Below are 15,619 nucleotides of genomic sequence, written 5' to 3'. Positions count from 1 at the left end.
AATCGCCAGGGGCATACTGCAGAAAACTGCTGGCGAGATACCAAATGTACACACTGAGAGGGCATCAAGACGATACTTGTCGAAGCAAAGGGGATCTGGATAGAAAAGATTAAATGTTTAGAAACATAATCTTGGAAATGACTAAGTGGCTTTGTGCCTTATTCAGGACAATAGCAATTTACACATTTAGCCTCCAGGCCAGTGTTGCCAGATTGTGCTAGAAGTCGGGAATTGTGCTACTTCTGAAAGCCCAGCGCTACTAAATTTTGAATTTTGCTGCTTGCGACTTTTTGGGGCTAATTTAAAAATAAATTGGGATAATTTGGGCTACTAATGTTAAGTAATTCAAAGGTTTATTATTAATGCTTTTATAATGTAATGTGTACAAATCACAGCCGCGTCCAACAGCCTGGTTCGCCCTAGCACAGCCGTAGTCGAGGAAGGGCTCGTCTTGGAACACTCTAGAAAGTTGTGAACCAGTGACTTTGATGGAGAACGAAGAAGGAGATTCCAGGCCTTTTCAGGTAGCAATGGCCAGGAGAAACGAACGGAAAATTGTGTGCAGAGAGTTAAGTGATACTGACAGTGATGAACGACCGAAAAAGTATTGTGATCGATGGCAGACGGAACCTGGGTTACAAAGTTCTATACAAACTCAGCAGGAAAATGTTGTTTTTCCTGCTGAGTTTGTATAGAACTTTGTATCAGCAGGTTTTGGTCAGACAAACAATCTTTTGGTCAGACAAACAATCTTCGTCCACATGGTTTTTATTCTCCGCCAGTAACAACAACAAAACATTATCCGGTACATGAAATATTATTAACAAGATCATAAACAAAAGAGCATCTGCTCCAAACATGCTACCTCCAACATCTGTAGTACTCAATCCCAACAGAAAATCTCCCCGGAAGAATGCAACAGGACCACATACAGCAAGAGGCACGGATTAATGGAAGGAAGCGGCCGCTATTTCCCCTCGACATGTCCACCCTCGACATGTCCACCCTCGACATGTCCACCCTCGACATGTCCACTAACTTTTCATCAGACGCTGGAGTGGACCGTTCAATTGGTCAAGGAATTTGGTGAATATGAACCATTATTTAAGGAGGGTGTTCACCGGCCCTACATAACGGTTGGGACAGAAGAGACATTGGAACATTTAACGACTGACGGATTTAAGAATATTGTGTTCGTTATTCCTGAAGTCTGAATAATTTACACTGAAGTTATTGTTTTTAAGTATCCGACATACATGGATCCTGAATTTCTTCATCTCAACCATGAAAGTGATGTATGGGCTAAGAGGAACATTGTTCGTAGTGAAAAATAAAGCCAGATTGAACAAATCCACAAGGGCCGTGATGAGGGTTCGAACCTACGTCCGAGAGGATCTCAGACGCGCCTTAATCGACTGTGCTACGACATGGAAAACAATTGCAACTGGGAGTTCAACTGACCTCACAAGGGTTCTGCAGTCTCTCCGAGACACAAACCAGGAGAGTCTGCAAGATCTGTGTGAGGTCAGTTGAACTCCCGGTTGCAATTCTTTTCCATGTCGTTGCAGTCTATTAAGGCGCGCTTGGGATCCTCTCAGAGGTAGGTTCGAACCCTCATCACGGCCCTTGTGGATTTGTTCATGTGATGCATCACGCTATTGTGATGTCTGTGTGTAATAAAGCCAGATTGTTGCCTTGTTAAAGGGTAAGGCTCCAGAAAGACTTTATACAAGGACGTGGATACAGGAAAGTGGCAAACTATATTGAGGATCCCACATTATTCATGAAGAGTTCTTGTTGTTGCGGACATGTGTTGGATATTTCCAACAATTATTCTCATCCCTAATACAATAGGATGTATTTCCTGTACTAATTGTTTTAATTAACTAACACTACTAATTCGTAGTTTACTATCACATAATTCATTGCATTAGGATGTGGAACATCACGTAATTTCTCCTAGAATTATGCAGTGTTGCGACAGCCACCCACGGAGAATATATTTCCACATATCAAATTCAAAAATTCAAAATTCAAATGTTTATTCAGGTAAAGTACATACATACAAGAGGTTATACAAAAATTAATAGATTTATAGATAGAGCTAGTACATACAATGCCTAAAGCCACTATTACGCAAAGCGTTTCGGGCAGGACAAACATTAAAGACTAAAACTTAATACTAATTGAGATTAAAGTATAAAATGTGTTGAGAACAAACAAAAATAAAAAAGGGGGGGGGGGGGAACATGGCAGAAAAAACAGCACAAATACAATTAGGTCGACAAACAGCGGTGTTTAAAAAATAACAGACATGGATTGACAATATAGGGGTAAGGTAGGTTACAGGGAATTTATTATGTAGTGCTTAGTTTTTATCTTAAACTGGTTGAGAGAGGTACAGTCTTTAACATGATTGGGAAGGTCATTCCACATTCTGGGTCCCTTGATTTGTAGAGCACTTCTAGTTTGATTAAGTCGTACTCTTGGAATATCAAAACTGTATTTGTTTCTGGTGTGGTGCTCATGGGTTCTGTTACAACCTTCTATGAAGCTTTTGAGGTCAGGATTGGCATTACAGTTCAGCGTTTAATATATATATATATATATATATGCAGAATAACCACATATGAAAAATAGAAAATGCTTAACGCGTTTTCGGCTAATTCGCCTTCATCAGAGCAAAGTAGAATGTGTTCCTTAGGTCCACTCCCTGATTCTACTTTGCTCTGATGAAGGCGAATTAGCCGAAAACGCGTTAAGCATTTTCTATTTTTCATATGTGGTTATTCTGCATACTTGGATCAGTGTTTTTGTGATCATTGTTGCATATATATATATATATATATATATATATATATATATATATATATATATATATATATATATATATATATATATATATATATATATATGAATGAGAGGATGTGCAGTGACTTAATATCTAACATATTCAGGGATTTGAGTAGGGGTACCGAGTGATGTCTGGGGCCAGAGTTGGATATTGTCCTAATAGCAGCTTTGTGTTGAGTAATTAGAGGACATAAATGATTTTGGGTAGTAGATCCCCAAGCACAAATACCATAGTTGAGATATGGATAGATGAGGGAGTAATAGAGAGTCACCAGGGCAGGGCGGGATACATAATATCTGATCTTAGAAAGAATGCCAACAGTTTTTGAAACTTTGATATATTTAGAATGTGTACCTGGAAATTCAGCTTGTGGTCAATGAGAACGCCAAGGAATTTGCCATCTATTTTGTTACAAATTTGGGTATTGTTTATCCTGAGATTTATTTGATTAGAGGATTTATTGCCAAACAGAATATAGAAAGTTTTGTCAATGTTAAGGGTGAGTTTGTTGGCAGTTAGCCAAAGATGGACTTTATTTTGCTCAGTATTCACTGTGACATTTAGAGCAAGGGGGTCAGGACTGGAGTAAATGAAGGTTGTGTCGTCAGCAAACAGAATTGGTTTGAGGTGTTGGGAGGCATTTGGAAGGTCATTAATGTAGATGAGAAAGAGGAGAGGGCCAAGTATGCTCCCCTAAGGAACACCAATGTTGATGGGTAAGGTGGGAGAAATTGAATTATTTACAGAAACATACTGGAGCCTGTCAGTAAGGTAAGACTTAAGGTGCTGCAGGGAGTGACCTCTGACTCCTTAATGATGTAATCTAAGAAGAAGGTTTTGGTGGCTGACAGTGTCAAAAGCCTTACGCAGGTCCACAAATAACCCAACAGGGAACTCATTTTTATTAAGAGCTGCATGAGTCAAGTTAATCATACTAATAAGTGCATCGTTAGTCCTTTTTTGGGTCTGAAGCCATATTGACAAGAGCTAAGTATATTGTGTTTGGATAGATAAGAGTAAAGCTGCTTGTAGATTAGTTTTTCAAATATCTTTGACAAGTTAGGCAGGATTGATATAGGTCTGTAGTTGTTAACATCTGTGAGATCAGCACTTTTGTGGACAGGGGTTACTCTCGCTTTTTTTTTAGAATATCTGGAAAGGTTTGGAGTTCAAGTGACTTGTTGAAGAGCAAAGCAATAGCAGGGGCTAAAGATCTGGAGTTTTTTTGTGAATTAAAGTTGGTATCTCCTCAAGGGCACTAGACTTGGTTTTAAGGGAAAGGATTATAGCATTAACATCAGTGGAATTAGTAGGCTTTAGGTACAGAGACCGTGGATAGTTACCTGTAAGATAGTCCTTAACATCAGTACTGGAAGATGGAATATCATTTGCAAGGGATGACCCAATGGAAGAGAAGAACCTATTGATCTCAATAGCAGAATCAGAGGCTGAAAGCTGACCATCGTTATTGGACAGGAGTATTGGTTTATTTAAAATCTTCTTTGATCCCAATATTTGTGAAATTGTGCTCCATTTTCTTTAATTTGTTTGGGTAAATTTATCTTCGTAGTATTTAGTTTTGGCTCTTCTAATTATTTTAAATAGCAATAACGAGACATTCTTTGAAAATTCTTTGGAGACGGTTCCTAACCGTCTTCTCAAGGTCATGTTTTTTATTAATGGATTTAAGTATTCCCTTTGTAAGCCAAGGATTGTTTTGCCTTTTGGTTATGACTTGTTTCTTTAGCATAGGACAGTGGGGTGTTATAAAGGCTGAGAGTTTTTTGAAGAAAAGATTGCACTGCTAGGTTGATGTCCCCTATGTTACCTAACTCGGACTCCCAGTTGACATTAGCAGCAGCAGTTATAAAATTGCCTATAGCAGTTTCATTGTGCAGCCTAAAGCTTAACTCCCTTGTCTCTAGAGGTGGTTTGTTAATGTTAGTTAAGAGAAATGTGGGGTAATGGTCTGTAGTGCTATCGATGATTATACCTGAAGTAAGCGGAGAGGTTATGTTGGTCCAGATGTGATCTAGAGTCGTGGCAGTACTATCAGTGATTCTAGTAGGTCTAGTGATTAAGGGTATGAGGAAGCAGGAATTCATACAGTTGAGGAAGCTGGCAGCAGTAGGGGTTTCAGGCTCGCAGAGGTCAATATTAAAGACCACTGCAATAATTAGATGGTTTTTGTTCAGTCTGTTATCTAGTATTAGATTTCTAAGGTTTGAGGTGAATTCGGACACATCAGGGTTAGGAATTCTATAGACTGCACCCACAGACAGGACAGACTCGGCACCCTTGACTCTGAAGCTGGCGAAGATATACTCCCCTCAGCAGTCTCTAGTTCTAATTACTTTTAAGCATGTTAGTTCTTGGTGGATGTAAAGAGCAGTACCACCACCTCTCTGAATTTGACGACAGTTGTGAATTGCTGAGTAGTTAGGCATGTTAAAGAGTTGAGTAGTATCCTCTTTCAACCACGTTTCAGTAAGTATAATAAAAGAGAATTTGTTGTCAATAGTTTCAATCAAGGCACTAACATCATCGAAGTGTTTACCTAGGGATCTATCGTTCAAGTTGATCACAGAGATATTGTGATTATGTGTTAATACATTGTTTACATCATGTGCTGTAAAATATCTGCAATTTTGATCATTAAAGTGATGATTGTCATAGATAGTGGATAAGAGGTTTAGTTCTGGGTCTATACTTGTCTGCATAAAAAGGCTGGTTGTAAGAAAACAAGGCAAGAATGGCAATTACAAAATAAAATTTTGATATAAAAGGGGGAAAAAATATATAAACAAGACTATACAAAACAAACACAAAATGAACAAAAAAGAAAAATGAGGTAGATTGCTTACGAGTATTCTCAGATACACTGTAAGTAATAATTTGCATTTTGAGACACAGGCAAAGCCAGGGGTACAATGGGGTAAGGGAGTATGGCGAGGCTAGGCAACCTAGGTAATAAATGAAATCAAAGAAAAAAGTTGAATAATAAACATAGGCAAATTTAAGCTAATGATTATTAACTACAAATAGTTTAGTTATGATCGTATAATTAATAAGAACTAAAGAAATATTAATGCACTCAATTAATTAAGTCCAATAAATGACTAGTAAAAAGTAAATTAAAAATTAATTTAAAAAGTGTAACAGTAAATATCTGTAGATCAAATAGAAGTTCAACTATTTACTTTCCTTTATCAAGGATAATTATTTAATAATAGGTATAGTTTATTTAGTACACAAAAGTTTACTGGAATTCCTTTACCCAGCTTGATCGCTGTTCTAGTAAATATTATCATAATCTAAAATAATTTACACCTCCAAAGGATTCTCGTTTATATGTGCAGTTTACATTAACTGACCTGCACTGTGAGAATCAAACATCACCACATAAAGCATTTGATTAAAACAGTTTTCATAAATACTTCCTTCCGTATTTAACTTTAATGAATAAATGGAATTTATGCTCGGGGCTTCCCCACTGGGAGTTATGCGCATGCGCGACTTTCGGGAAGGAGGGCGACTCTCGCCATTTTCGAGCAACTGGCAATAAGGTGTTCCGAAGCGGTCCTTGCAAATCTTATAATCTAGCAAGCAACCGTACATCATCAGGCTTCAGATTGAGGACGCAGCTTACCAGAATCATGGACACCAGTTCGGCAGGCATTTTTACCCTTTTTAGTTATTTAGCAAAGTTAGTATTTAGCAAAGCTTTTGATACATTGCCACATGAAAGACTGATTAAAAAGATAGAGGCTCATGGTATTGGGGGTGCTATATTAAGCTGGATTAGGGCATGGCTATACCAAAGGAAACAGAGAGTTAGTATAAATGGAGTCAAGTCAGAGTGGGAAAATGTTGTAAGTGGGTGCCTCAGGGCTCTGTCCTGGGACCTCTGTTGTTTATAATATATATAAATGATTTAGATTCAGGTTTGAGTAGCAACATTTGCAAATTTGCCGATGATACAAAAATCGGCAGGGAAATTAATACGGAAGAAGACTCACTATCTCTTCAAGTTGATCTAAATAGGGTTTTTGAAATGGTCAAAGGATTGGCAGATGCAGTTTAATGCTGATAAATGTAAAGTTCTGAGGCTAGGTAATGATGCAACCCGTCCTCTTAAAAAGAACGTCACTTTTGGCTCGTATGCGCACTATGGCCAAATTTGGACGTAATTTGAAATGAAATCGACTCACAAAAGTGACGTTCTGTTCCGTTTTCTATTGTAAGTCGTCCGGCCTACGCGCAGAGGTTATAAGAGGACACTTTAAATTCACGTTTTTCATAACGTTTTGAAACTTTATGAGAATTTCCTGCCCACCTAACCTATCAGAGGACCCTTAACTTACTGTTGTTGAAAAAAAAATCCCAAATTTATTTTCATTTCCAAATTACGTCCAAATTCGGCCATACGGACAAACGGCCAAAAGCGACGTTCTTTTTAAGAGGACAGGTTAATGATGATAGAGTTACAAGATACGAGCTAGATGGTGTTGAGATTGCGAAGTCGGATTGCGAAAGGGATCTGGGAGTTATGATTAGTAAGAATTTAAAACAAAAGGATCAATGCATTAATGTTCGTAATAAGGCAAATCGGACACTTGGATTTATTAATCGCAGCGTTAGTAACAAGACACCTGGTGTGGTTCTCAAGCTATATCTTGCTATAGTTAGGCCCCATTTAGATTATGCAGTTCAGTTTTGGTCGCCATATTATAGAATGGATATAAATTCACTTGAACGTGTCCAGCGTAGGATGACTAAGTTAATTCCCCAAATTAGAAATCTTTCATATGAAGAAAGATTAACAAAGCTTAAGTTGCATTCACTGGAAAGGCGAAGAGTTAGGGGTGACATGATAGAGGTTTACAAGTGGATGAATGGACATAACCGGGGGGATATTAATAGGGTATTAAAAGTATCAACACAGGACAGAACACGAAACAATGGATATAAATTGGATAAGTTTAGATTTAGGAAAGACTTGGGTAAATACTGGTTCAGTAACAGGGTTGTTGATTTGTGGAACCAATTGCCGCGTAACATTGTGGAGGTGGGGTCCCTCGATTGTTTCAAGCACGGGTTGGACAAGTATATGAGTGGGATTGGGTGGTTATAGAATAGGAGCTGCCTCGTATGGGCCAATAGGCCTTCTGCAGTTACCTTTGTTCTTATGTTCTTATGTTCTTAAGAAAGATTAACAAAGCTTAAGTTGCATTCACTGGAAAGGCGAAGAGTTAGGGGTGACATGATAGAGGTTTACAAGTGGGTGAATGGACATAACAAAGGGGATATTAATAGGGTATTAAAAGTATCAACACAAGACAGAACACGAAACAATGAGTATAAATTGGATAAGTTTAGATTTAGGAAAGACTTGGGTAAATACTGGTTCAGTAAGAGGGTTGTTGATTTGTGGAACCAATTACCGCGTAACGTGCTGGAGGTGGGGTCCCTCGATTGTTTCAAGCGCGGGTTGGACATGTATATGAGTGGGATTGGGTGGTTATAAGTAGGAGCTGCCTCGTATGGGCCAATAGGCCTTCTGCAGTTGCCTTTGTTCTTATGTTCTTACTGGTCCTTCCAGTCTCCAATATGCCTGTTCGCTGTCCGTGCAAAGAGCAGCGCCAGCACTCTCATATTCTGTGTCAACAGATCCGTCTGTGAAGATGTGGGTGGCTCCTGCCACCCACATCTTCACCTTCCACCCTCCTTAAATAGTGGTTCATATTCTCCAAATTCCAACGGGAGACATCTCCCGTCACGTACATAAGAACATAAGAACAAAGGTAACTGCAGAAGGCCTATTGGCCCATACGAGGCAGCTCCTATTCTATAACCACCCAATCCCACTCATATACTTGTCCAACCCGTGCTTGAAACAATCGAGGGACCCCACCTCCACAATGTTACGCGGCAATTGGTTCCACAAATCAACAACCCTGTTACTGAACCAGTATTTACCCAAGTCTTTCCTAAATCTAAACTTATCCAATTTATATCCATTGTTTCGTGTTCTGTCCTGTGTTGATACTTTTAATACCCTATTAATATCCCCCCGGTTATGTCCATTCATCCACTTGTAAACCTCTATCATGTCACCCCTAACTCTTCGCCTTTCCAGTGAATGCAACTTAAGCTTTGTTAATCTTTCTTCATATGAAAGATTTCTAATTTGGGGAATTAACTTAGTCATCCTACGCTGGACACGTTCAAGTGAATTTATATCCATTCTATAATATGGCGACCAAAACTGAACTGCATAATCTAAATGGGGCCTAACTAGAGCAAGATATAGCTTGAGAACCACACCAGGTGTCTTGTTACTAACGCTGCGATTAATAAATCCAAGTGTCCGATTTGCTGCACGTAGGGTGCAGTCGCACCTCCACAGATCTCCAGTATCAGCTCTCGATACTGGTAATGGCTCAAAAGGGCCGCCACTTACGGGCTATTCATGCCCGTGCCACCTTTTGGGTGGCTTAATCTTCATCAATCAAATCATCCAAACTCCTTAGCCAAATGAATCGTCTACTCCAGCTTTTGATGAAAGTTCAGTTAATACGTTGTATGGAATAACAGCCTCTCCCTTCTATTAATCTGCGTCTCTTGCGTCCTGCTGGTTACTGTTTCCTGTTGAGAATGTCTGGGAGTTTTCACCTCTGGATTCTCCGTCGTCCATCACTGCAATTTTGTTTTAATTCTCACTGTCACTAAGCGCTTCTGGATATTGTGAACCTGTGCTCAACTGTTACAGTGATACAGTGCCTTTGCGTGTCGAGGAAATGGCAGAGGCGGTCTGTCTAAGTGATAGACAATCTTGCACTAGACCTGAAGAATATGAGAGTGAGGATGACAGACAAGATGATACCAGGCCATTTCAGGTAGCAATGACCAAAAAGAAACGGCCCGAGCTGAGAGGTATGAGCTACGAGGAATGATTACTGGAACTAAACATCACAATACTGGAAAACAAAAGAGTTAAGGGAGACATGATCACTATCTATAAAATTCTCAGGGGAATTGACAGGATAGATAAAGATAACTGATTAGCACAGGTGGTACGCAAACAATGGGACACAAGTGGAAACTTATTACCCAAATCATCCACAGGGACGCTAGAAAGAATTTGTTCAGTGTCAAGAGTAGTTAACAGATGAATGCATTAGGCAGTGAAATGGTGGAGGCTGACTCCATACACAGTTTGAAATGTAGATATGATAAGATCCCAGTAGGCTCAGGGCCCTGTTCACCAGTTGATTGACAGTTGAGAGGCGGGACCAAAGAGACAAAACTCATCCCCCGGAAACACAAGTAGGTGAGTACAGCACTGACCACTCATCATGAGCACTGCGTGTGTCTGCACAAACATACATACATTACAAGACTTAACAAGAGATCGACTTGAGAATCGACTTGAGAATGGTCCAGGACGGACCGAAACGTCGTCGTCTCTTCAATTTCTAGTGTGTGGTCTGGTCATCATACTTCAGCCACGTTATTGTGACTCATCGCCTGCACTTAACAAGAGTACTGCATTACACTAACTTACCCGCCATTCTGATGGCAGACCTCAACGCACAACATCACACATTCCACCTATCATCACAAACCATTGTGGACTACAATTGCATCAACTATATTTATGTTAACTCCAAAATTGGGTGAGGAACCTAAAATATAGATGTCGTTCCAGAGTTAAATTCCCCGTTTACTCTGCCCGCCAAGTCACCATGTTGTTGTTGTTATAGATTCAGCTACTCGGAAACAAGTTCCAAGTAACACGGGCTATGGTGAGCCCGTAACTTACCTGGCACAGGAGCGGGGCAAGAAGCACGGGCTATGGTGAGCCTCGTGGACGGGAGATGTCTCCCGTGTGCAAGTCACCAACAGATTGATTGATTGATGAAGATTAAGCCACCCAAAAGGTGGCACGGGCATGAATAGCCCGTAAGTGGTGGCCCTTTTAAGCCATTACCAATATCAAGAGCTGATACTGGAGATCTGTGGAGGTGCGAATGCACCCTGCATGACGGGAGATGTCTCCCTTATAAATGTGTTAAGATGAAGATGAAGCCACCCAAAAGGTGGCACGGGCATAAATAGCCCGTAAGTGGTGGCCATTTTAAGCCATTACCAGTATCAGGAGCTGATACTGGAGATCTGTGGAGGTGCGAATGCACCCTGCATGACGGGAGATGTCTCCCATGTGAATGTGTTAAGATGAAGATGAAGCCACCCTAAAGGTGGCACAGGCATGAATAGCTCGTAAGTGGTGGCCCTTTTGAGCCATCACCAGTATCAATAGATGATACTGGAGATCTGTGGAGGTGCGACTGCACCCTGCGTGACGGGAGATGTCTCCCGGACCAAGTGGTGACCAGATGGTGATGGTCACCAACAATGGGCAGAGGTAATTTAGAGAGAGAGAGAGGTGCTGATGAGCAAGTTAGTCTTCGTGAAGAGGTGCCGTAACCATACTAGAACCCTCCGATAGTTTAACCAGACTATGGGAAATACTAGAAAATTATTTGATAGACAGATGGCAGGGCAAGGAAACGCCGAGAATGGTCCAGGACGGACCGAAACGTCGTTTTGTTGTTTAAGGATTCGCTACTTGGAACAAAAAGTTCCAAGTAGCACGGGCTATGGTGAGCCCGTAGTACGTCGTCGTCCCTTCACTTTCTAGTGTGTGGTCTGGTCAACAAAACCCGTTCTAAAAGTATTTGTGGTCAAAGAAGATAGATAAATTGTCTTCCGTTAAGCATGGTTTTTCGGAAAGTTTAAATTTATATTTTTCTCTTTTGAAAAGATGGAGATATAGTGAGCGAAGTGCATGATCTGCATCCGTCCGTCCCAAGAAACGTTGGTGGAAAATATTAAAGTGAGAGAACCCACTGGGAAGCACTCTTCACTCGCGTAACCATCCAGTGCAACAGTTTACAATGTACCGTGGAAGTCGACCGCTGGGTGTCCCTTCCTAGTGTGACGTCCGTAACTGACTCCATCAAACTTCAATACACAAGTAAGAACTCGCTATTTTTTCGGTATACACGACTGTCCTCGGGACCACGGATCAGAGTTTAGCAGTGGAGAATACTTGGGGTCAATGGAGACTTGATAACAAATCGGCTTAATATAAATTTTCTAGCAAAATGTGTGGATACCGACCTGTGAGATTTATATGAATTTATATAGAATTTATATTTACGTTAATTTGTATACTTCGATAGCAATTTGTATGATGTTAAGTGGACTGTATTTCTGCAATAATCTCACAAATCGATCCACTACACATTAGTGGGGGTTTATATTGAATTTATATATATATGCAGCCAATCAAACTACAGTATTAAACTATATATATTGTTAAACATTGAAGAGGTTCCTTATCTTATTTGTACAGCAGGCCTTAGTCCACCAGGTATAACTAGGATGTAGACACCAAATTATCCTATTTTGAGGCAGTTTCCAACATCCAGTAACTGATGCACAAAGTCTTGCTTCCTCTTCTTGACCTGTCAAAAGGGCACTAGCTGTAAAGTCAGAATCCTAGTATATGACAGCTATATCAGAGAAAACACTGTACAAGGAACCATAAAGACATAGGCTTAATTACCTTGTTTGAGTCGATTATTTGTGATCTAACCGGTCCCACCCAATATCCACTGACATTAATGGCCATAAATGAAAGATAAACGGGTTGTGGAAAGACACCTCCCTTGTATTTGCTGACAGCGTGTTGATGAAAGACCACTACTCTGATCTTCGTCACACTTCGTCCAAGAGAATTTATAGGAGCTGTTACTAGCTCCAACGACTCTGGTCTTAAAACAATAACAATGATGGCTAACCACTCCCTCACAACTGACGCTACTGGCCTATATTGTCCAGCAACCCATCCTCGACTAAAGTCCATTACATCCAGCGGTCAATCCCACAGACGCATTCATAAATTTTAACATGCTGTTCATTCAAAACGGGAATTTTCTCAAGTATAAATTAATATTATAATATATTAGCATATTCCGTATAAATAGGCATAGGTTAGGTTAGGTCAGGTGTTTAGGTTCGGTTGGCGATTATTTGCATTTGTAGTACGTGGGTGAAGCATTTATAGCGTTGTGGTTCGAACAAAACTCGTCAGTGAAGCACTTGTTCCGGAAGTGTTCGAACGAAATCAGTTGTGAGTCATGTTTAAACCACTTTTCATTCATAAACAGGGGGTTTGGCGGGTGGATGGAATCACTTTTGGATCTTTGTTTGGAGGACGGGCTGTTTACAGCGTTGTGGTTCGAACAAAATTCGTCAGTGAAGCACTTGTTCCGGATATGTTCGAACGTCAGCAGTTGTGAGTCGTGTGTAACAGCCCGTCCTCCAAACAAAGATCCAAAAGTGATTCCATGCACCCGCCAAACCCCCTGTTTATGAATGAAAAGCGGTTTACACACGACTCACAACTGCTGACGTTCGAACATATCCGGAACAAGTGCTTCACTGACGAATTTTGTTCGAATCACAACGCTATAAATGCTTCACCCACGTACTACAAATACAAATGATCGCCAACAGAACCTAAACACCTAACCTATCCTATGCCTATATATGCACAATATGCTAATATATTATAATATTAATTTATACTTGAGAAAATTCCCGTTTTGAATGAACAGCATGTTAAAATTTATGAATGCGTCTGTGGGGTTGACTGCTGGGTGTAATGGACTTGAGTCGAGGACGGGTTGTGTGTAAACCGCTTTTCATTCATAAACAGGGGGTTTGGTGGGTGCATGGAATCACTTTTGGATCTTTGTTTGGAGGACGGGCTGTGTCCAGATGACAGTAAGTGATAGAAGGGTCACATTTACTCTATTTTAATATTGATAATTAAGTTAATTTATATGAGATGTTTTTATGATGGTAAAGTCCAAAGACTAATGTATTTAAGAATAATTCCCAGCAGAATAGCTGGTGAATTTATAATAGTATGTGGTAATGATATCCCGTTTTCTATAGACGGAAAATTCAACTACAAGCTACATTTTCTATGGGTTAACTTGTTTATACAATGCAGCAATATTAACTGCCTGTATGATATTATTAAATGGTGTCGGATTTTCCGACAAAATGAAAATAGAATACGGAAAATCGAAACAAACAGAATAAGCTTGGAGTAAGAAATAACTTGAGCGTGCTCGTTGGTACAGTGATACAATATAATGTTGTACATTAACAGTGATTATTGTTGTACATTAATGTACAGTGATTATTGTTGTACATTAATGTACAGTGATGTAATGTTGTAACCCCCACAGTTCACGTTCATTGAGGCGTCATCAAATTCAAATTCAAATGTTTATTCAGTCATGGTCATGGTTAACGATCTCATTTTATGTTCGGGTGCGATGAAATTTAATTTATGTATAATGTTATTGCAGTTAACAATTGCATAACAAGAAGGTATTGAATAACATTTAGGCTCTAGAGTTTAAAATGTAGAAAGATATTATATTATTTCGGCTATTTTAGAAGGGATGTTGGATATCTTTTACGGAAATACATGCAGTGTTAAATATTTATTTAAATATCGTTTATTACGATAATAAAGATACAATTTATCTTGTCAGTTTATGACAAAACAATAAATAAATAAATAAGGTACATTATTCATGAAATTAAAAAGAAAAGTAAATGATATTCCTCCATAATTCAGTTGCTAGTGTGAAAATAAGTTCTTGAGACTTGTTCAGTGATCGTAGGTGATCTTGGGTGGTTTACACTTGGTGACGAACTGGTGCTGGGTGAGGGTGGTAGTGACCTCTACCGTCCAGTTACTGAAGCTGGTGACCGTGTCAGTCACAAACTGGGTGTAGGACTGGTAGCTGGTCTCGCTGATGGTGAAGGGTTCAGTCTTAGTCTTGGTGACGAAGGCATTAATGACGTCGGTGATGGTGACTGTACTGAAAGCTGTCTCATGATTGATGATTGTGAGCGTCTGGGTGATTGTTTCGGGCACAATAGCTGTCTGGGTGATGGTCAGTTCTTTGACCTGTACCTCGGTGGCCAACAGCTGGGTGGTGCGAGTGTTAATGACTGTGGCCAGAGATGTACTGTACTCTGTAAAGTGGTTCGTGGCTGTTATGTAGCTGGTTTGAGTGGTGATATCTGGTGGTGGGTAGGAGGTAAACGTCTGCGTCTGGGTGACTGTCGACGGCACCAGGATGACGCTGGTGACGTTGTAACCGTAGTGACCATACTGGAAGTCATACTGCGTCACCTGCTGGTGAAGAGTGTTCACTTCTGTCCTGGTGATGAGGATGGTCTGGTTCCTGGGCTGGCAGGGAGTGTGTGGGGCGGCGTGGTCGCCGGCCAGAGAGAGCGCCACCAGGCAGGACAAGACCACAGCACGTTGCATGGTGGAGACTTATGGATCCAATGTTTATACCTCTGCGCCACAGAGAGGCCCTTATATAGTCGAGATGGGTCACTAACTCCTCCCCTTTCCCAGAAATTGGAATAAACTGAGAATGATGGGAATATCCTCACATTTATGTTCGAGTAAGTTTATTGAGGTAATAAAATACATCTCAAATGTATGTACTGTAGTAGTGTGTATGTATGTATGAGTAGCTTAGGCTCTTTTTGCTCCCCTTTTACTTCAAATCCCTCAAGGGACGCACAAATCCAGTGAGTACAAATCCACAAATCACAGTACAAGAATGACATTTAACACTGCAGGTTAATATAGTA

The 15,619-nt window shown here is 40.1% G+C and overlaps 2 protein-coding genes across 5 annotated transcripts in view; one reads left to right on the top strand and one right to left on the bottom strand.

Annotated features, from left to right (window-relative positions):
- The window catches only part of LOC123769148 (acyl-coenzyme A synthetase ACSM3, mitochondrial), a 401,722-nt gene that overhangs the window by 207,245 nt on the left and 178,858 nt on the right, over positions 1-15,619 (top strand). For 2 of the 4 annotated variants that reach the window (XM_045760117.2, XM_045760137.2), the window contains one exon: positions 11,682-11,894. The exons of the other annotated variants lie outside the window; for them this stretch is intronic. The gene's annotated coding sequence lies outside the window, so the exon portion shown is untranslated. The remainder of the gene's footprint in view (positions 1-11,681; positions 11,895-15,619) is intronic. 4 annotated transcript variants of the gene reach the window in all.
- On the bottom strand, positions 14,616-15,284 carry LOC138358744 (uncharacterized). The gene has a single exon (XM_069316912.1). The coding sequence runs from the start codon at positions 15,282-15,284 to the stop codon at positions 14,616-14,618; it is 669 nt and encodes a 222-aa protein (XP_069173013.1).

This window comes from Procambarus clarkii, chromosome 86, assembly GCF_040958095.1.
Source record: "Procambarus clarkii isolate CNS0578487 chromosome 86, FALCON_Pclarkii_2.0, whole genome shotgun sequence".
NCBI classification, from domain to species: domain Eukaryota; kingdom Metazoa; phylum Arthropoda; class Malacostraca; order Decapoda; family Cambaridae; genus Procambarus; species Procambarus clarkii.
This window is presented reverse-complemented; position numbering and strand designations above follow the sequence as displayed.

What these genes read in the sequence shown, in the direction of transcription:
- LOC138358744 (XM_069316912.1), bottom strand. Translation starts at nt 15,284, where the DNA reads ATGCAACGTGCTGTGGTCTTGTCCTGCCTGGTGGCGCTCTCTCTGGCC.